This window comes from Vulpes vulpes, chromosome 11 (genome assembly GCF_048418805.1).
Source record: "Vulpes vulpes isolate BD-2025 chromosome 11, VulVul3, whole genome shotgun sequence".
Lineage (NCBI taxonomy): Eukaryota > Metazoa > Chordata > Mammalia > Carnivora > Canidae > Vulpes > Vulpes vulpes.
Window position 1 is genome coordinate 8,786,904 of NC_132790.1, and position 23,308 is coordinate 8,810,211.

The 23,308-nt window shown below is 38.9% G+C and overlaps 1 protein-coding gene and 1 pseudogene across 1 annotated transcript in view; both read left to right on the plus strand.

Moving 5' to 3' along the window:
- Positions 1–23,308, plus strand: part of TSG101 (tumor susceptibility 101) — a 44,551-nt gene that overhangs the window by 10,993 nt on the left and 10,250 nt on the right. Inside the window, exons 4-7 of the mRNA XM_072725444.1 lie at positions 528–691; positions 9,994–10,120; positions 13,480–13,546; positions 17,916–18,007. Coding sequence (XP_072581545.1) covers positions 528–691; positions 9,994–10,120; positions 13,480–13,546; positions 17,916–18,007 — 450 coding nt within the window. The remainder of the gene's footprint in view (positions 1–527; positions 692–9,993; positions 10,121–13,479; positions 13,547–17,915; positions 18,008–23,308) is intronic.
- LOC112911555 (heterogeneous nuclear ribonucleoprotein A/B pseudogene) lies at positions 3,201–4,358 on the plus strand (annotated as a pseudogene).

Below are 23,308 nucleotides of genomic sequence, written 5' to 3' on the forward strand. Positions count from 1 at the left end.
TACTTAATGCAAACAAAAGGAAATAACATCATTGATTCTGAGTAACTACCACAGAAAATACTATATGGATTAGTCACACTGTGGCCACCAATCAACATCTGTTTGGCAGTTGGATTAGGTTTTATAGTCTGGCTTTTGGCAAGGGAATTTCAAATGTAGCTTATCGTATCACTTTCTGATAGGACACCAAAATCTGTGGTCTTCCTTTTATATCCTTTCCCAGTGAACCTTATGAACTAAAATGACAGGAGTCAAATTGCAAAGAATGGATTGAGCCATAAGATAACTTGTAAAGAATGTTTTTAGAGCAGCAAGCAGACACTGGCAGAGTAGTGATCAATTAGCTCCTTCATCCTGCTGAAAATTTTACAGACTAGAGATTTGAGAAACATCGTAAACAGAACTTTGAAACATAAAATATTTGTGATTTTTCTATTATGTGTTACTTAGTTGTAGCTGTCTTGCTTGCCTTACTAACCTATTATTTAAAAATAACAGAGTAACTGAAGTTTCTCTTTCTCTCTCAGGTAATATATATAATATTCCAATATGCCTCTGGCTGCTGGACACATACCCATATAATCCCCCTATCTGTTTCGTTAAGCCTACTAGTTCAATGACTATTAAAACGGGAAAGCATGTTGATGCAAATGGGAAGATATATCTTCCTTATCTACATGAATGGAAACATGTAAGTATTAACTGTGTTCTGTGAATTCGTTGCATTTTACATATTTTGCTCCTTGGCATCTACTTTCTGTTAACACTCGAAGAGGACTCCTAGGAGAATAGATAAGTTCACATAAGGTTCTAATCACTGAGCTGGATAATTGGAAAAGGTTCTCCAAAAGAAGTGTATTTGTATAGAGCTTGGTACTTTACAGAATATACAGTTGCTATTTTATTTGCTTGAGTTGAGCCTTTAAGAATAGATGGGATTCATTTAATGGGAAACGCATTTCAAAAAATAGTGTACTGGTAGCATATACTTGTGAAAGTGTTCAAATCTCATTATTCACCATTCCTACCAAGTACAAACCAGATGACCTGAGTTTCCCCCTCAAGGGATAAGCTCTGAATTCCAAGCTTCAAAGACAGTGTTAAAAAACTAAACAGAAGCCTCTGAAAAACCTAACTAAGTTCTCTGCAGCCCCAGATTGAGGAGACAGTACAAGCTTAGAACCTTATCAAGGAGGAGGGAGGGGTATAAGTAAACATCCTAGGCTCTTAGATGATGCTACTGGAGGAACACAACCCAAGATCCTTGAATCGGCTCAGTCCTGATTGTATTTTTTTTTTTTTTTAGATTTTATTTATTTATTCATAAGAGATACACAGAGAGGCAGAGACACAGGCAGAGGGAGCCTGATGTGGGACTCGATCCCAGATCCCGGGATCACGCCCTGAGCCGAAGGCAGACAGAAGCAAACTGCCAAGCCACCCAGGCGTCCCTCAGTCCTGATTGTATTAAGGTGATTCTCAGGGTATTTGCCTGCCATAGGGAAGGGTGAGCCCTTCTTGGAGGCAGAATAGTGTATAGAGTGTCTGTAATTTTTCCCAGTATCTGGAATGCAGTTTAAAATCATCAAGTACAGGGATCCCTGGGTGGCGCAGCGGTTTGGCGCCTGCCTTTGGCCCAGGGCGCGACCCTGGAGACCTGGGATCGAATCCCACGTCGGGCTCCCGGTGCATGAGCCTGCTTCTCCTTTTGCCTGTGTCTCTGCCTCTCTCTCTCTCTCTATCATAAATAAATAAAAATTTAAAAAAAAAATCATCAAGTACATCAAGAAAAAGGACAAGGAGGGGAAAAAAGACACTAGTAACAGGACACCACAACCCCCAGGTAAAACAGTTATCGGAGCCAGACTGGAAGATGACTGTGATTAATATGTTCAAGATGGAGAATTGTATTAAAAAGGAACCAAGTGGAAATCTTAGAACTGGAAAATAGAATAATAGAAATTAAGAACTCAGTAGACAGTTTTAGTAACTGATTGGACTCAGCAGAGTAAAGAATTAGTGAACTGGTAAATTAATATATTTTTCAGTGCTATGACTTATGAATAAATCTTATATTATGGAAAAAATTCTAAATTTTACTGAAAGACATTGAAGAAGACTTAGAACATTATTCATAGTTCTTTACAAGTTGATCTTTGTCCTAGCAGCTTTTGTTTCTTTGTATATTTATTAATTTTGTGAACTTGATAAAGCTGAATCTAAAATTTATATTGAAATGCAAAAGACTGAGCATAGCCAGGACCCTCTCCAAGAATAAGTTAGAAGGGACTTGCCCTACACATGTCAAAATGTTTTATAAAACTAATATAGCACAGAATTATAGTATTTTAATGGATATATTCAAATAGATAGATGGAACATAATAATCTAGAGGGACGCCTGGGTGGCTTAGTCGGTTAAGAGTCTAACTTTGGCTCAGGTAATGATCTTAGGATTCATGCTCAGTGGGGAGGCTGCTTCTCCCTCTCCTCTTCCCCCTGTTCATTCTCACTCTAGTGCTCTCTCTCATATAAATAAATAAAATCTGTTTTTTTTTAAATGATAAAATCTTAAAAAAAAAAAAAAACAAATAGATCCCCTATTTATAAACACTTGATATATGACAGTAATATTGGGGTGCCTGGGTGGCTCAGTTGATTAAGCTTCTGCCTTCAGCTCGGGTCATGATCTCAGGGTCCTGGGATCTAGTTCCTCGTCTGGCTCCCTGCTCAGTGGGAAATCACACCCGCGCGCCCCCCCCCCCCCCCCATTCATACTCTCTCTCTCTCAAATAAGTAAATAAAATCTTTTTTAAAAAGGAGAAGGTGCCTGGATGGATCAGTTAAGTGTCTGCCTTTGGCTCAGGTAGTGATCCCAAGGTCCTGGGATTGAGCCCCACATTGGGAGCCTGCTTCTTCCTATCCCTCTGCCTGCCACTTCCCCTTGCTTGTGTTTTCTCTCTCTCTCTCTCTCTCCATCAAATAAATAAAATATTTTTAAATATTTTTTTAAAAGACAAAGTATTTATTAGAAAAGCAATAAATTTTATCTTGTATTTGTACAAATTGAGAACTATTCATTAAAGACATTAAAAAGTATGAAAAGAGCGCCTTGTTGTGAGGTGGGCCTGGCCCGGCATTATAAAGAGCGCCACGAGTTGGCATTGTCAGGCGGCGGCACCGTGCGGGCCGAGAGCTGCCGCGCCTCGGCCTAGCATGTCGGAAGTGGGTGAGGAGCAGCCCATGGGGACGACGGGCGCCACGGAGAACAGACACGAGGCCGCCCCCGAAGGCGAGTCACCGGCGGGGTCCGGCACCGGGGCCGTGACGGCCGCCAGAGGCGGGAGCGCGGCGCCCCCGGCCGGCAACCAGAACGGCGCCGAGGGCGACCAGATCAATGCCAGCAAGAACGAGGAGGACGCGGGAAAAATGTTTGTTGGAGGCCTGAGCTGGGATATCAGCAAAAAGGACCTAAAGGATTATTTTACCAAATTTGGAGAGGTCGTTGACTGTACCATAAAAATGGATCCAAACACTGGCCGGTCAAGAGGGTTTGGGTTTATCCTCTTCAAAGATGCAGCCAGTGTGGAGAAGGTTCTAGACCAGAAGGAACACAGGCTGGATGGCCGTGTCATTGACCCCAAAAAGGCCATGGCCATGAAAAAGGATCCGGTAAAGAAAATTTTTGTAGGGGGTCTGAATCCTGAAGCCACTGAGGAGAAGATCAGAGAATACTTCGGCGAGTTTGGGGAGATTGAGGCCATTGAGCTTCCAATGGATCCAAAGTTCGAACAAAAGACGAGGTTTTGTCTTCATCACCTTTAAAGAAGAAGAACCTGTGAAGAAGGTTCTGGAGAAAAAGTTCCATACCATCAGTGGAAGTGTGTGAAATCAAGGTGGTCCAACCCAAAGAGGTCTAGCAGCAGCAGCAGTATGGCTCTGGGGGCCGTGGGAACCGCAACCGAGGGAACCGGGGCAGCGGCGGTGGTGGTGGAAGTGGAGGTCAGAGTCAGAGTTGGAATCAGGGCTATGGCAACTACTGGAACCAGGGCTATGGCTACCAGCAGGGCTACGGGCCCGGCTTTGGCAGCTACGACTACTTGCCCTATGGCTGTTACGGCTACGGCCCCAGCTATGACTACAGTCAGGGTAGTACAAATTATGGGAAGAGCCAGTGACGCGGCGGCCACCAGAATAACTACAAGCCATACTGAGGCTTCATTCAGCAGGATGCCCGACTGATCGCACACGCTTTATTTGGATATCGAGTGAACACAATTATGTACCAAATTTAACTTGGCATACTTTCTATGGCCTGTCCCATGTGCATCTTATTTAAATCTCCCCCCTGGAAATCAATCTCCTGTTGACTATTTCCAGAGCTCTAGTTTGTAGGCAGCGTGTGGGGTCTCTGAGGCCAGAGCGGCATTATGGGCTGATTTTATTCTCAGGTTCCCAGAGCTAGATTGGAGGGTCTGCTTCCTGCTGCTGTGCTGCAGCCTGGACCTGTGGACCCTGCTTGTGAAGAGTAAACTGTATCCTAGAAAACCAGCATCACCTTTTTTTCACCTTTTAATTTTATATTATTTGTGTCATACATTTCCTGTTAATGGAAGTGCTAATTTTACTGTGCTTTTTGGTACCTTTTGGGAATCTAATGTAAGGTATTTTACACGTGTCCTGATTTTGCCAGGACCTGGATATTGAAGCTATCCAAGCTTTTGAAATAAAAATTTAAGCCCCCCCCCCAAAAAAATGTATGAAAAGACTAACCACAAATGGAAGAATATATTTGTAATACTTAATACCCTCAGAAATATATCCAGAATATAAAAATAACTTGGGAATCATAAAAGAAAGAAACTGAGTAGAAAAATAAACTCTTGAACAAGTAAGTACTTCACAATTAGAAATCCTAGTGACCAGTAAACATGAAAATTTGTTTAACCCTGCCAGTAGTGAGGGAAATGTAAATTAAAACCACAGTGATAGGGCAGCCGGGTGGCTCAGTGGTTTGGCGCTGCCTTCAGCCCAGGGTGTGATCCTGGAGTTGCGGGATCGAGTCCCACGTCAGGCTCCCTGCATGAAGCCTGCTTCTCCTTCTGTGTCTCTGCCTCTCTCTCTCTGTCTCTTTCTCTCTCAGTGTCTCTCTCTCATGGATAAATAAAAATCTTTAATAAAAAAAAAAACCACAGTGATATACCACTACATACCCATCAATTATGTGCTACAAATTGACAAAGCTAAGAGTTAATGAGGAAATGGAGAAAGAGAACTCTGACACCACTGATGGAAGTAAAATTGACACAGCTATTTTGGAAACCAGTTTGCATTACTTAGTAAAGTTGTGAGCACACGCCCTGTGACCCAGCAGTTTTGCCCCTAGGTATATAGCTAGCACTATTGACATTTTAGGTCAGGTAATTCTTTATTGTGGGAGGCCTGTCTTGTCTATTTTAGGCTGTAGAATCTCTGGCCTCTAGCCACAAGGTGCCAGTAGCATAACACCCAGTTGTGACAACCAAAAATGTCTCTTGACATTTCTGAATATGCCCTGAGGGGCAAATATATCACCCCCGGTTGAGAACTCCTACACAAGAGTAATCCTTGCACATGCATACTGGAAAATACAGCAGAGATGTGGATAATAGTATACATTGCTGAAGCCTGGATACAATCTAGCTGACTATTAACAGGAAAATGAATAAAGAAGTTGTAGTATATTTATTGGGTGGAACACCACACAACAATCAAAATGAGTTAAATATAGCTGTACTCTTTAACAGTAATGCATCTTTCAAACATTGAACAAAAGCAACAAATCTCAATAGAATATACAGTTCGATTAAATTCATATGAAGTTCAAAAACAGGCCACATTAAACGCACAGTTTAGGAAATCATTCATAAGGCAGTATGTTTAAAATAAAGTGAAAGAATAATTGTCTACTAAATCAGAGAAGTGGTTTTCCTCTTAAGGAGATAGAGAGGATGCAGTCTGAGCTGAGTTACTATTTATCTTCTTTTTCTTAGCTTGGACAATGACTCCCAGGTATTTTGTTTATTGTTTCTCTTTAAAGTTACATAGATCATTTCTGTATATATGACAGATTTCACAGATCTAATAGCAAAGACACAACGGTGGCTAAATTTAGTATGGAATTCAAGGCTATACCTTGAAGGATCCCGATTGTCTTGTCCTTAAGTAGACACTTGGGAGTCATTTTAGACTTATTAAATAAGATTGGGATATTGAAAGCAATGATTATTTGGTATAATATCTGAAGTATACTAGGTGAAATATTAATGAGCTCTGATTAATAATCACTAGCTGCTTCAAAACATAAACCCCGGGCAGCTCGGGTGGCTCAGCAGTTTAGCACCGCCTGTCCCAGGGCCTGATCCTGGAGACCCGGGATCGAGTCCCACGTCAGGCTCCTTGCATGGCGCCTGCTTCTCCCTCTGCCTGTGTCTCTGCTTCTCTCTCTCCTCTCTATGTATTCTCAGAAATAAATACATAAAATCTTTAAAAAAAAAAAAAAAAACATAAACCCCAAAATGCTAAGAGGCTTAACACTGTAGAAGTTTCTTGCCCACATAATAGTCCACGTGGCAAGCAGCTTTCCTCTACTCGGTGCTTGGAACTGAGGCTCTTCCCAATTTGTGGTGTCCCTGTCTCCCAGGCCGGTGTAGTCCTCTGTGTCAAGAATGCCCAGCATCAGGAGAGTGGTAAAGGAGTACCCCCTTTCTTATCCACCTTGCCTTAGAAGTTAAATCACTTCTACTTATGACCCATTGGTAAAAACTAGTTGCAAGAAGGGCTGGAGTATGTAGTCCTTGCCTGAACAGCTGATTCTCAGTAACATCTCTCTGTTACAGAAGGGGGAGCTTGAACTTTCACAGAAAACTCTCAGTCTTGGGGTACCTGGTTGGCTCAGTCATTAAAGCATCTGCCTTCGGCTCAGGTCATGATCTCAGGGTCCCAGGATTGAGGTCCACACAAGGTTCCCAGCTCAGCGGGGAGTCTGCTGCTCCCTCTCCCTCTGCTAGTTGCCTCTGCTTGTGCATGCTCTCAATCTTTAAAAAAAAAACTCTCAGTCATAAGCAAGTAAAACCAGAAGCCGCTTAGGTGGCCATTGCAGTCACCTAGCATGACAGAAAATAAAGTAGGGCTGTTGCTATTTAGCTGGATCTAACTATTGCAATCGCTTATTGATCCTAATCCTGAATATGTATCCTGTACTACTAAGAATGTAAAATCTGACCCTTTTTATTGCTGGAGAAACAAGTAGTGAGGGGGTTTCAGGAAGAGATGAATTTTACATGAGGTTTGCAGGTCTTCAGTGGGAAAGCAGTTTTATAAAGGTATTACCTGTTGATTCATAGGCTGCAGTTTTCCTATGTTTTTCATATCCTCTGTCATTCTGAATTAGTCATTTGTCATTCTGAATTAGTCTGAATTCATGACCTATTGCTTTATAATATGCCAGGAAGTAGATATTAAAGATTTGATTAATTTTTCTTCCTTCAAAGAATTTTGTGTGAAAGTAATGGTATGACAAAGAATTAAACTAAAACTTGTCCTGGCAAAACTATGGTCATGAAGATGCATGAATGAACTGATTCCTACTACAACCTGGATGAACTTTGAAAACATTACATTAAGGGAAAGATACCAGATATAAACGGTCCTGTATTGCATGATTTCATTTATATGAAATGTCCAGAAAAAAAAAAAAAAAGAAATGTCCAGAATAGATAAATCTATTGGCAGAAGATAGATTAGTGGTTGCCAGGAGCTGGGGGAGGGAGGAAATGGGAAGTGACTACTAGTGGGTGTGGGTTTCTTTTAGGGATGATGAAAATATTCTCAAATTAGATAGTGGTGATGGAAAAAAACCACCGAACTGTATACTTTAGAAGGTAAGTTTTATGGTATGTGAATTAATCTCAATTTTTTAAATGTATGAGGTTATGATTTAGTTTGGGAGTTTTGTTGGACCAGATAATTAACAGGAGATAAAAGACTGTGTCTTCAATAACCACATCCCCCCACACCAGTATAATCTCTAGTCTGTGCTCCTTTGTGCTACAAGTACTGCACGCACTTGCCCCCAGTCTCAGTTTATAAATTCACAAACGGGCACCTGGGTGGCTCAGTTGGTGAAGCTTCTGCCTTCAGCTCTGGTCATGATCCTAGGATCGAGCCCCACATTGGGCTCCCTGCTCAGCGGGGAATCTGCTTCTCCCTCTGCCTGCTGCTCTGCCTCTTTGTCCTCTCTCTCTCTCTCTCAAATAAGTAAATAAAATCTTAAATTCACAAACAAAATATATAGGGATAGTGGGAGCTAGCAGGTTTTCACAGGAAGCTTTCTGTGGTGTTAGTCCTTGTCATTGTCCAAAAGTTGGGGCAAAATTGAACACGGGAGATGAATTTGGTCCTTGGGAAAGTTTAAAATAGCAAACACTTCTATCAGGAGAAGAGATGTTATGAAGATGATCAGCTGATCAAGATGACTGTAATCCTGATGAACTAGTGAATGAAGTATATGAGATCCACAGAGAATAGGTTAAGTGGTAAAAAATGGAGCCATCAAATAAGCTGCTTTGAACAACTTTGCCTAGAATATAGTTTGTCTTCTGTCAGTAGTCAATAGATACTTGAGAGAGAAGCTTAGCAACCTTTGGAAAAACAAGCACCCTCTTTGTAACTGGTATTGGAAGGAAATAATCTTTAATAATATGTGTCTTTTGTACAACCATCTAGTGATTTTAAGATAGAGTATACCTGGGGCGCCAAGGTAGTTTAGTCCGTTAAGCCTTCAACTCTCGGGGGATCCCTGGGTGGCTCAGTGGTTTAGCGCCTGCCTTTGGCCCAGGGCATGATTTTGGAGTCCGAGGATCGAGTCCCACATCGGACTCCCTGCATGGGGCCTGCTTCTCCCTCTGCCTGTGTCTCTGCCTCTCTCTCTGTCTCTCATGAATAAATAAATAAAATCTTAAAAAAAAAAAAAAAAGCCTTCAACTCTCGACTTCAGCTCAGGTCATGATTTCAGGAGCATAAGAGTGTGAGCCCCACGTCAGGCAGGCTGTACACTCGGTGTGGAGCTGCTTAAGATTGCTACCCCACCACTCAAGTGCACACTCATGCTCTCTCTCAAAGAGTATACCTATAATTTTAGAGTTCATAATACTATCTAATAAAAAAGAGTCTCAAAGGGCATGTGGGTGGCTCAGTCAGTTGAGTGTCCGACTCTTGGTTTTGGCTCAGGTCATGGTCTCGGGATCAAGCTGCAACTCAGGCTCAGCACTCAGCGGTGAATCTGCTTGAGGATTCTCTCTCTGTCCCCCTGCCCTCCCAAATAAATCTTTAAAACAAAAAAATGAGCCTCAGAACATGGTTGCAAGGTAACATTGTTATCTTTTAAAGGCCTTAAATAATATTTGTGACTACTGCTTACATCCATCTCTGAATTTGTACCAGAAGATTTCATTTGTCCATAGGAAATACAAGCTTTAGTTAGCTGTATGGAGTCAAATGAAAAACAATATTATCTGAATTTTGCATTATACTGCTTTCACTGGTGTCATTTATATATATATGAAGCAACACGTTTGCTACATATAAATGATAAGTGAAAATCACCTGGCTTTATTAAATTATTAAATAGAATTTTCATGTTTGGGATTTTTTTTTAAGATTTATTTTTATTTATTTATGATAGACAGAGAGAGAGAGAGAGAGGCAGAGACACAGGCAGAGGGAGAAGCAGGCTGCGTGCGGGGAGCCCAATGTGGGACTCGATCCTGGGACTCCAGGATCGCGCCCTGGGCCAAAGGCAGGCACGAAACCGCTGAGCCACCCAAGGATCCCCCATGTTTGGGATCCTACAAAAGTTATCAAGCTCAGTTGAAAACCAGTAAGAAATGACTGAACTTTTCCTTTTTGCCAAAAAATAAATTTGTAGCTGACTTCATTTGTATTCTGTTTTTAGCCTCAGTCAGACTTGTTGGGGCTTATTCAGGTCATGATTGTGGTGTTTGGAGATGAACCCCCAGTCTTCTCTCGTCCCACTATTTCAGCATCTTATCCACCATACCAGGCAACAGGGCCACCAAATAGTAAGTATAATTAAGTTTTGATTTTTAAACTCATACAAACAAAACGTAAAACCTTGTAAAAAAATTTTTTTCATGCCTTCACTTTTTAGCTTACCCAGTTAGTGGATTTTTTGGAGGTATTCTGAGGCCACACATCTGCATGTACAGATTCCCACCAAAGACGGGCATTTGGGCTTTCATTTGTGGGTAGAAATCTAACTATGAGTGTGCTAGATTCAAAAGTGGAAGAGAAAGCTGAAATAGAGCTAGAATTATTTTTTATCATTATCATGCATGCCATGGAATAGCCCTTTATGATCAGTTTGGAAACATATAACTCAAAAGGTAGCCTGCTTTTCTATGCAACTGCAGAATCAGTGTTGTAGATAAGAATCAATTAGAGTCAAATAAATCATTCACATTCTGCTATTCTGGCTGTTACACAAATGGACATCTAGCTCTCAGCTTTCTTCTCTTTAGTACAGCCAATTCATGATTTTATCTGGTGTGGAGAGGGTGTCAGTACTCTCCCCTGGTTGATATACATTATTCTATTGTTGTTGTTTTTTTTTTTTTCAGTAATTCTTATTAATACTTTCAAATCACCCTGGATAATTGAGAGTTGGTGGTACTTACTTGTTTTAACTTTACTAAACCTGTATTGATTTCATTGTGTTTTGAGCTGTGATTTTTTTTTTTTGAGCTGTGATTTTTTTTTTAACAAGTTTGTTGAAGATTATAATTAAGCAAAACTTGTTAGATTATGTGAGCTTTCATTTTTCTCATACGGAGAGTTCTCTTTTTAATCTGTTCTGTCTTGAGGAACATCTTGACTCACAAGCTGAATGGAAATTAACAGAAAGAACTTTCTGAACCTGTTTCCTTTTCTTTCCCTGCCTTCACAGAATAAGTTTGGTTTTAGGAATTAGTAGCTCTTTTATGAAAAGTTTTAGTAATTCTTTTGGACCAGAAATTTGTTTTCATCTTAATAAATTCTGTTGACTCTAGTACCTGAGATTAGACCACCTTGCTCTTTTAAGTTTGAAATACCAAAATATTTCCTAGTTTGCTATTTGCGTTTGTTTTTCTCCAGTAACAGCTAGAGACCACTGAAGATAACCTTTTCAGAATTTGAGGCAGTCTCCTAAGCAACATTTTTTCCCTAAATTTCTTCCAGTTTTATATTGACATTGGAAGTGCAGCATTCCAGAAAGAGCCTGCAGGAAAGAGATTATTTTTGCAGTTAATTTTGCACTCACTGTATATCACATTAAACAGTCTATAGCTGATTTAAGTAAATTACTACAAGAGACCAATTTATTGTCCTTTAATTCCAGTTTTAATACTTCTTATACATTTAAACAATATTAATTATTAGTAGTAGGTGTGACTATAAAGAGATAAAAGTCCAAATTCCATTCCCACATACACACACACACACACACACACACACACACACCAATGAATGGAAATTTGGATAAATATTATCTCCTAGTTCAGAAATTATATACTTCTATTACTATTTTTACCATTACTCCAAACATTTTTTTATCTCCTCTTTAGGATGACTTTGAGCTAGCAATGAGTCACATTAAAAGATGTAATAGCCAAACCTCATTTTTTGACAACTAACAATCATAATCAGCATTGAGTTGTAACTTGGAGACACAGCTAAGGACTTCATATTCATTCTTATTTAATCCTTATATTAACCCTGTATGTTATGTGTATTTGTATCCCATTTTATTCTGGCTCTAAAATTACTTTACCTCATTTTCTTCTTCCTTGACAGTCTTGGATCCAAATAACATTTGTTTCTAAGAATCAAAATTTAAAGGCTTTAGTGGAATTAGTACCTTTTCAGAACCTTAGAAAAGGAAAATTGCTTCTGATTACGAAGAACCATGAGGTGGTGGCTTATGTATACAGACTAAAACTAGCACGAGGGGGTAGTAATTAACCATATATGTTGTTGACACTTAATAGTAGCCTTGTGTTTTGATGTTCTTAAAGATCAATTGCACTTTGCCCAGGAAGAAAAAATGTCTTATGGAATCCAGCAATTGAGACATTTCAGGAGGTTTTTTTTTTTTTTTCCCTTTCTGAAATAGCATTGGCCATCTTCCTAGCTTCATTACACTTAAGAAAAAAATTTACTTATAACATCTGTAGTTCATCCTAGTAGGAAGACTGTGAACACTGATACTTGGAGACTGTATGCTCAGCAACTCTGGTTAAGATTTCTGAGGCCCTTGGAGCCCAGTGTGTAGGTCTCCCACCCACTACATTCTGCACTTTAAAAGTTCGTTTCTTGAAGCCTCCACCTCTCTTGCCTCCAAGCCTTTACATACTATTCCTCTACTATTTCACTTTTATTTACCCCCACCTCCTAGGTTTAGATTAGCTGCCTCCTGTATGGTGTGTGTGTGTGTGTGTGTGTGTGTGTGTGTGTGTGTGTGTGTAAAACTCTGACTTCTCCTGTCATAACATTATCACTCTGAAAAATTATTATTCCTTATCTCCTGCAACTTGAAGCCAAGAGTTCTTTATCAGATTCCTGGTGCTGGTTACATAGAAGGCACTAGAATATTTATTGAGTGGATTAAGAGCTAATTCATCATTGTACTCAGTGAGAAAAATTTCACTGAGAAACTGATTCTCAGACAAATCATTTCCAATTAAAGTCAAAATTAACTTCTCTTTTTCTTCCCCTATATTGATTAGCCTCCTGGCACCACTGACCAGTTCTAGGTCCTTAGTGTTCTAAAAAGTAAACCATTCTTTAAGCTTGCTAGATTTGAACTTTTTTTCCCCAGGACTTCCAATTTTTTGTTTTGATTTTAACCAGTCTGGCTGAATATATGTTTTGTAAAGGACTTCTCATAGTAATTTGAAGTCTTTTAAAGTTCTCAAGCCAACAAAACCAGCTGTGCAAATTGGTCAACATGATCCTACAAGAAATATCAAAAGATTTCTTAGATATAATAAAGAGAGCACTTTCTAGGAAGCTGACCTTGGACCAGAGGAGGGCAGAATTAACTTCCTGCAAATTCCAGTTGAACCACCTGCTGTCTCAGGTTACAGACTGAGAATACGAAGAGCTGACCAGGTTGACCTGTTGGCTGGTTATTCCTTGTTGGGATTGTCATGTGTATTGTAATGCCTCATAGTTAATGCATTGAGAATTTTGTGATTTGAAGATACTGCTTGCAGTAAAGAACTCATATGGGTGGAGTGTTTTGTTTTGTTTTGGTGCTGAGATTTGGATTCTTTACTCATATGAAATTTTGCAGTGGTTTGAGAGTGATGTATGTCTTATGTGATAGCCCATATATCCAGGATTATGCATATTATTTTAAAATGTTAAAAATTATTTTTAGCTTCCTATATGCCAAGCATGCCAAGTGGAATCTCTGCATATCCATCTGGATATCCTCCCAACCCCAGGTAATGAAAAATCTTTTGAATAATTGTATTAGAAATTCTGTTAGATCTAGAGCTGAAATAATGGGTGCTAACTAGAGCAGTAAAGTAAACTTAACTACAATATCGTGGAAGGTAAGACTTGGTGTACTGGTGAAATTTTATGGTATGTATAGAATTCCAAAAGAGTTTTTTCCATTCTAGAGAAATGTAGGTTCATTCTATTTAGGGAGAAGGAAAGAGTGAGATAATGATAATGATCTTGATTAGTTTTGGACATTTAAATCCTTGCTTGCTCTCCTTTTAACACCTTTATATATTTACTTTAAGTAGCCAAAAGGGTAATGGAATACTAATTATAATGAGTTCAAGGAGAAAAAATAATTTAATACCTTTTTTTTTTTTTTTGGGAGGGGGAGAGAGAATCTTAAGCAGGCTTCACGCCTAGTGAGGAGCCCGGTGTGGGGGCTCAATCTCACAACCCTGAGATTGTGACCTGAGCCAAAATCAAGAGTCGGATGCTCAACTGACTGAGCCACTGAGGCTCCCCTATATTTTAATACCCTTTAAAAAAAAAACTTAATGTTTCTGTAAATTACAGGGAATGGATTAATGGTTCATATGATCAGGTCAGTCTTATTTATTCATTTAGTTCAAAGACTATACTGCCAACCTTTATTATCCATTTGATAACATAATTCAAGAAGGTTAAGTTAATTGTGAGATCAGTCTATGAGTAAGACATTTGAAAATCAATAAGAAATAATTATTAACCCATGTTTCAGATGTGTAGTTTTAGTGGTAATCTAGGGCTGCTTTCCGAAGAGTGGTCTCTTTGGGTTGACTTAAAATGCAAGATGGCGTATACCAGTGTCCAGGTGAGATTTCTGGCTACTTTAACTAGCAACAAGAAATTTTTCACCCTGCTAATAACTCTTTTTAGCTTCACATAACCCTCACAGATAAATGTGGCCAGATTCCTGAACACCTGATGTACATATATAATATGCAGGATCATATAAGTTAAATTTAGCAATCTTATTTATTTCCGGATCTTTCTTAATTTCAGAGACTTGCTTTACAAGGTAGTAAGCATTCTGTTGTATTAGAGAGGTAAGCAGACTAGATGAGTACCTGTCAGGGACAATGAGAAAAGATTCCTAGGATTGTAATAAGAGAAACAGGCTGTAAGTTTTCGATTTCTTGAGGTATTTAATTTTCTGATTAAGTTCTAGAAATGGAATCTTCTTGTCTGAAGCCTTGAAATTACAAGCTTTTACAATTAATGGTCAGTAGTAAGAAAGAACTTTGGACATAAGGAAGTGGTTGTGGGAAGTACAATAAGGAAATGGACTCCTGAAAAATGAAGCCATTTCAGAGAAACTTGTAGATGAAAATGAAGGTGGAAAATATTGACAAAACTGTAAATCTTATTCACTTAGGTAACCATAAAAGTGTCTTTTGTGAGGTTATTTGTAAGAAGTTCCTTTTTGAGACAGCCTGTTTTCAAAGATTGATGTTTTTTTCCTTTGAAATGTAACGTTTAATCTCAAAATATAAGTAATATGCTAAGGAGTTATTAAGGGTAACTGTATTCAAATTGCCATCTGTATCTTTCTGTATATAAAAGATTTTGGCAGAAGAGCTTCAGAACCTCTTTCTCTTCTCCCTTTGTCCTAAAGGAGAATTAATAAATCAGTGACTCAAGAAGAATCTTTATCTTAAAACAATGAATATGAGAGTCTTTATTCTTGCTCTAGAAAGTTGGACTAGATGATCTCTAAGTTCTCTTCCAAATCTTAAGATCTTTTGAAAGTTTAATTTAGCACCTGCAGCATGTATACAAGGAAACTAAAAGGTATGTCAAGAATGGTTGTTCCAGTTTGGGTCTGTGTACTAGCACGCATGTAATAAGGTATTAGGAACCAGTTCCTGGTATTAGAAAAGACAGACAGTGGTAAGTGCCGTGATAAATAGAACTCCGGGGGGGGGGGAGGGTCACAGCTGCTGTGGAGGTGGGAGCTCAGTAATAGCTTCAGAAATGAAAGAACATGTTTACCAGGAGGACCTTGAAGAAGGAAATGCGGTGTTCAAAGGTGGAAGGGGCAGGAGAGAGTTCTAATGTTCTATGACTGCGGGGATGCTTTCCAGTTCTCAAGTCCAGCCCACTCATTTTATGTCAGCAAAGATGTGAAAGCCCCCAGCAGTCCCAGGAAGAGGAGGGAAACACTTTTGTGTAGTTGAAGAATATAGGGTTAGGAGTAAAGGAAATAAAAAAGAATAAAGGTGCAGCTGCCATGGATATTCCAGATCTCCCAGAACCTCCCCTGATCTCTTCTAGCTGATAGTGATTTTCCATTCTACATCTCTTGATTTTTTACTTGACATTTCTTATTTCCTTGATTCTATCAGGTTTACAGGGATCGTGCCCTGTTGTGATAGCATCTTGAGGAAGAAATGGATTCATACCTTAGCTCCTACCTTAAGCACTTAGATACGGTGCCTTAAATATAATAAAAGTAAAATGTGAAGGAGTACATAACAAAAAAGAAACATAAGAGTATTGGAAAATTCTTTTTAAATATGTAGTTTTAAAAGGGCTTTTCAGAATATGAAAAAAATGTGCTACATATAGAGCAAATCGTTTAATAATGTACAAAGATAGAAAATAGTACTACTCGGTTCTTTACTCAGGAAAAATTATTAACCCTGAATGTAGAGCATAACCATGAAGAAGAAATTGAGCAAACTAAGAGACATGGGAGTTCTTGGAAGTTTATGTCTGTAGGCCTAGAAAAGTTTTATACCAGGTTACTGAAAAATCCAGCAATGTGATCACAGATTGCTTTTAAAAGGTACACAAAAGGGGAGTAACCCCAGAAAAAAACATGTTTATCCCAGTTTGCAAAACCGTAGATTCAGAGATTTCAGTAAGATTGGCACTGTTTCCTGGCACCACAGTAGCAGGGTTATTACTAAAGAGACCAGAAACAAAAGCAGCGCTCAGTAAGCCTTTTGCATGTGTCTGGGAGGAACAGAATTGCCTGCTGTTTTCTTCTTTGATTTTGCTTTTATACTGATAAATGAGGGAGTATTGTGATTATATTGAATCTTCAACAAGCTCTACAAAATTTTTTTGTTGAGGACAAGCAATAAAGTGTGTGCTGGTAGTACAAACAGTAGAATCTTTGAGCCACTGCACTGGAAAGGGATTATTGACTCCGAACTCAGGGCTCTCACCCCAAGACTCTCAACTGGCTGGGTTTCATAGTAATTTTAGTGGACCTGTACAAGGCAGATTGATCAGAATTGCAGTTGTCATAGATCTGAAAACTAATCAAGATTTGTTGCCCAACAGGTAGCTAGTGATCATCTTGTTTTACTTTTCTTCTCCCATTGTAAGGGAAACACTGCTAAACCAGTAAGCATTCAGAGGAAGGTGACTAGACCTGAAAAATCATGTCCTGTGAAGAATGGTTGAAGGAATTTAAAAGATTTCACCTAAAAAGAAGGCTGATGTTAGAAGTCTCCTATTCACTTAGTTTTCCAGAATGCAAATTTAGGACCATTAGGTAGAAGTTATAGCAAAATGATATTCAGTGTTCAATAGAGAAAGATGACTGTCAGGGATATTATTAATGATTTTTTTTTAAGATTTTATTTATTTATTCATGACAGACACAGAGAGAAAGAGAGAGGCAGAGACACTGGCAGAGGGAAAAGCAGGCTCCATGCAGGGAGCCTGATGTGGGACTCGAACCCTGGTCTCCAGGATCACGCCCCGGGCTGAAGGTGGCGCTAAACCGCTGGGCGACCGGGGCTGCCCTGTTAATGATTTTTTAAAAAACAATGTTAGATAAAAGATTGGAGGAGAATACTTTTAAGGAAAGTTTCTCCTGACTCTGATATGAATAAATGAGTGAGACAAACTGTCCACAGCGTGAGAAGATTATTTTTAAAACTGTTTAAAGAGGAGAATTTTCAGATCAGATACTCACAAAGGCTATCAATGAACCATAGGTAAAAATTAAATAATATAATTTCCCTGATAGGCTAATTAATTAGAATGAGAAAGTTCTCACAAAATTGTGGTTACTTTCAGTTTTGATACTGTCCAACTGCCCTTAGAAATACTCTAGTTGCTTTTTGCTCCCTGTGAAGACAACCATCAATAAATAGGGCCAAGCAAGAATATTTTAACCATTTACTGAAGAGTGACCCAATGTCATTAATGGAACTTCTCTAGAACTTAGTTTGAATAGACACCTGTAGCTTTAAAAGTCATCAACTGATATAACAAAATGTCAAGCTTAGCATCCTGAATGGGGTTCTTAAAGGTACTCTAGTGTTGAGTCATCTTAACATTTAATGGGTTTTTAAATTCTTTTTTCAGTGGTTATCCAGGCTGTCCTTACCCACCTGGTGGTCAGTATCCTGCCACAACAAGTTCTCAGTACCCTTCCCAGCCTCCTGTGGCCACTGTTGGTAAGTACTCTTCAAAACTGTATTTCTCCCAAAGTCATGGTCTCCTGTTGTGAAAAGTGTGTTTCATTTTTACATGTGAAATGTTAGAATATTCCTGTTACAGGAAAAACTCTTAATGGACAATGTCCTATAATCCAGAACTTGAAATAGGTGGTTTATCATTATGTAAATGAGCCTTCTAGCAGGGCACAAAAAGAAATGATTGACTCTTTTCACTCTTTCCTATGGGTCACATATTTTTGTTGATGAACTTTGTATGGGTTGAACTATTAACAGATACTTCGATTTCCCTGGCGTGGTTATATGTAAAAACAGATGAGCATCTTTAGGAGAAGAAAGCACTGCTGGGTATATTGCAAATTATTACAGGCCAGTAGTTCTTGCTGTTCAGTGTTGGCTTTTTAGGGTGCCTGAAGTATAATTTTCTTCAATTGAGAAGATTTAAGCAGTACAAGAATTTCTACGGATTCCCCTCCCCGCTGCATGCCTGTCTGCCACCACCTGTACCACATACCTGCCTTCTCTCATAGATTAGTTATCTTTGCTCCACAAAATCTTATCCTTTCTCCCTCACTCGGGGGCCAGTCATTTCAGCAGTTCTTCCCTCCCATCATCAGTTCTTCTCTGCTGGATTGCTCCTCATCAACACACAAAAAAAATAATGCCCCAAACTAACCTTTAAAAATCCTCCTATTGGTTCAACTTTCTCATCACTATTCCATTTCCTCATTCCCCTCTGCAAGCAAAACTCCTCAAAACAATTATCTGTACTCCATTATCTTCAGTTCCTCTTTTCTCTTAAGTTGCTCCATTTGGGATTCCTTCATACCATTCCACTAAAGCTGCTTCTGTCAAGGTCACTAATGACCATTATAGGCTTGAATCCAACAAGTAGTTACTCCTCTCCACTTACTTTGCCTGTCAGTAGCATTTGGCATAGTTGGTTACTCCTTCCTTGATACACTTTCCTCTCTTGTTTTCCAGAACACCATACTCGGTTTTCCTCCTGGCTTGCGAATACACATACTCAGACTTCTTTACGGTCCCTCCTTTTCTTAATGTTGGTGGGCCTCTTGCCCTAGTCCTTAGCATTCTCTGTATTCACTCACCTGGTGATTTCCTCCAGTCTTAGCTTTAAATGCCATTTCTGTGTCCACAGTTCCCAAATGTATGCTTCCAGCCTGAACTCCAGATCCTCATAGCACTTGCCTTCTTACTATCTCCATGTGGATATTTAGCAGATATCTCAAGTCCAACATGACCAGAATTAAACTTTGCATCTTTCTACACAGCTTCCCCATCTCCATTGATACCTACTCAGTCCTCTTACTTTGGCATCGTCCTAGATTCTTCATCAGGAACCTACTGTCTTCAAAATAGATCTAGAATCTGATCATAACCAGTGCGAGTCCAGGTCAGCACATTGTCTCTCATCTAATTTATTTCAAAAGTCTCCCAAAAGGTTTCTGTGTCTGTCCGTGGCCCTATATTCTGTTTTAAACACAGCATCCAGAGTAATCGTATTAAAACATAAATGATGTCACCCCCATGCTCAAAACCTGGCAGTGTTTCCCCATCTCACTCAGAATTCAATCCAGAGTTCTTAGGCCTAGACTGAACCGACCGAGCCACTCAGGTGCCCGTGTTAACTCATTTTAAGCCATAGGAGGAAGCCATAGGTTTGAAGCATTTTATAGCTTAGACTAGATTATTTCCACATATCCAAAAATCAGGAATGTGGGGGAAATGGTGTATTTAAAATCACATTTAATGTTTATATTTGTAGAACAGGTCATCAAAGAAATTTATATATATATATATATATATATATATATATATATATATATATATTTTAAGAAATTTGTATTATATATTTTTTCAAGAGTACTTTCTTAGGCTAGAAACATTTTATGATAATCTTGGCTATCCTTTAATATGTATTTTTCTACCTTGCTTGCCTACTTAATTTTTTTCATCAGTGTACACAACACTGTTGGACCTCAAAACTGTAATACAGGAAAGCAGAAGCATAAAAGTATTTGAATGTTACAGTTCACAAATAGTCAACATTTCCTCAGTATATTAGTGGCTGCCAGGATTGTGTTGTTGTTATTCTCTGTACTACCGAGGCCATGAGGGAGAACAAATGCAGTTTGTTTATCCTTGTACTTTGTATAACTTTATAGTTTCACTGTATAGGTTTTGATTTTATGGTATAAAACAAGCACCTGACTGAAAACATCAACAACATGTCTTTTTATTATTGATATGAATACCTGTGCAGGTGTTGGTATTTATCCCCAACATCATGAAGTAAAAGAACCATTTAAGGATGAATAGGGACATCTGGGTGGCTCAGTGGTTGAGCATCTGCCTTCAGATCGGGGCGTGGTCCTGGGATCCCTGGATCAAGTCCCACATCGAGCTCCCTTCAGGGAGCCTGCTTCTCCCTCTGCCTGTGTCTCTGCCTCTGTGTCTTTCATGAATAAATAAAATCTTATAAAATTTTTTTAAAAGATAAAAATGAAGTAATAGAGGGTCGTGTGGGTGGCTCAGTCGCTTGAGTGTCTTGACTCGTTTCGGTTCAAGGTCAGGATCTCACAGGTCTTGAGAGCCCTACATAGAGCAGGCTCCTTGCTCCATCTGCGTAAAGATTCTCGCCCTCTGCCCCTCCCTCCACTCATGCACGCATGGGGGGCACTCAAAAAATCTTTAAAAAAAAAATAAAAATGAAGTCATGGAGATTGTATTCCTTATAGCAACTTCTTCAAACAAAGTACTGAAGAAGAATGAGGATGGATGCAGGTCCTGGACTTAAGTAGCTCTTTCTGATTCCAGTCAATGTAGATTTTAAATATTTAAAAGAAAATCAAATTTGTTTTGTCATTTCATTGTATAGCTTTTTTATTAGATAGCATCCCACTTTATCTGACGTAAAGCCACTCCTGTGAAATTGAAGCCCACTGAGTGAAGACAGCTGTTGAATAATTAAAAAAAACCTGTCCATGTTGCTTTCCTATCATGTCTGGGCAACTGTAGTGATATTTTAATACACTTGTATTATGTAAGGGGAGAAAAAGCGGTGATCCATAACTCAAATTTTTCCTAGGAGTCATTTGTAAGACCAGGTGTATTTTTAGTATATCATCTTTGCAACTATCAAAAACATTTTCTACTGGAAAAAGATGTGGAATTTGGACAACTTTCCTTAGATTTTCTGTCCATTGTAAGCATTGTTTATCAACAGAGGCATCAGAAGAGAGAAACTTTTCTTGATAACTGAGGGTAAAAGTTAAATTTTTAAAGACTAAAATTTCTGTTTTTTGGATTATAAAGTATGTGTTTCTTAAGAGTGAAACACTTCTGTTAGGACTAGGCATATAACTTTCACCAAGTTGGTATTGCCAAAACTGTAAGAACCTAACTCTGATCTTAAAGGTTTAAAATGACTTGACCACCAAATCAAGTTATAAAGAGTAAGTTTAGGAGACAATATGAATACTTGTTTATGTTCTCTTAACAGCAGATACCAGAAGACAGCTTAAGTGTAGGTATGGATGTATGTTTTCTAGGCTGACAAATGGGTACTTAAGAGAAGCTTTAGTCCCCAATGAAGCATTTCAGTGGAGAAGGCCAAATTCTGCTGGATAGGGAAGAGTAGCATGCTGTGGGAGTGGTTAATTCCCACTCTGCCAGATGCCTGTGTGCTGGCGGTGTCAGTGGTGCATCTGGTGGCAGTGCTTTGGGAATGATGAGGTGGTTGGATATTGTAATCTAGATTAAGAAAGATTGGAGGCTATCAAGCCAGTGTTCAAGAATGTCACTATAGTGTGGTCCAGCGTGGTGCTCTCAACAGTGTGGAGCCACCTAATGAAACCTCCCCACGTTATGACTGTGTGTGTGTGAAGAAAGTCCATGAACTAACTGGCTCCATTCTGACGTTTATCAGAGGATGTACTATGAGCCATACTTCCTTTGTGCCAGAATCTTCAGGTTTATTTCTTCTCAGTGGAGTCCTTTTATCAGAGAGTGGTTACAGATGTCTTCACCCTGATTTACTTAGTGTTTTGAAACTTTGAGGAGAGAAATTAACAAAATGAAGTGCTTCTGCCCTTATACTTAACCTGGAATAGAATCTGTTCTTTGGATACTTTGGATCTGTTGTTAAGATTCTTATCCTTGAAAGAAATCATGTAGCTAATGCACATCTTGAGAAAGAGTTCTTTGAATCAAATAATCATGAGAAGGGGTAGATGTGCCTTTGGGATATGTATCATTAACTTTTCCTATATTCAAATGGAAACCCATTTCCACTTTCCAGATGGAAGGTTTTGCTTTATGTATATGAAGTAATGCTTCTCACTTATTTTAAAAGATATCAATAAAAAGAAGCCTCACATTTTTATGGACAACTCCTTTTTGTATTTCCAACACAAAAAAAAAAACACATAAATCTTAGGTATTGGATAATTTTTTTCCCTTGAAACACATGCTGTGTTCTTTTTTCATAGTTTCTTTTCAAGACTGGAAAAGTTTATCCTGCCATTTGTCCTATATTCCACTTGGATACTTTTGTTCCTAAGCCCAAGGTAACATTCATTAAGCTACTTTGCAAGGACTCAGTTCAGAATGTTCCGGTAGAGTTGTTAACTGCTAATGGCCAAGCTTTGGCCATCATGATGTTAGGTAGTCAGTCACGTGTGCTTTCTGATCAGCCCTGTCCACTTCAGTGTCCCCCTCCCCTCTGATATGTGTGCATGGGTTAGATCTCCGTCATGTTTCAAATACCCAAGTAAACTAGCTCAGAGTTTTTCTTTTTAAAATCTGTCAGTACAATAAAGCCCTAGGGTATGTTGTAACTTACTGGCCTTACACAGGATTTCCTTTACACTGTTACACTGTCCTAGGACTTTGATTAATATTTTACAAAGAGATATGTTAGGGCCTAAATCAAATTTAACCTTTGACTCTTATTTTTAAAGCAAAACATACAAATGTTTCACTTAATTTTAGCCACAGCTATTCAGAGTATCCTAACCAAACTTTATTTTTATAATGGATCTTACATTTACAAAACAAAATGAATTTCTACAAAACCTCGAAGCTGTAATTCCTGAGGACGGTTTCCATTGTTTAGACTCTGTGGAGAAGTCAGTGTCACACTGAATTTGTTATATACGTTGTTAGTAATGAAGGAACAAATCTGTTCATATTGAAAAAAGAAAAAAGTCTAACTAGTAATATGTATTGAAACTTAATACAAAGATCCTTTTTCGGGGGCAGCCCGGGTAGCTCAGCGGT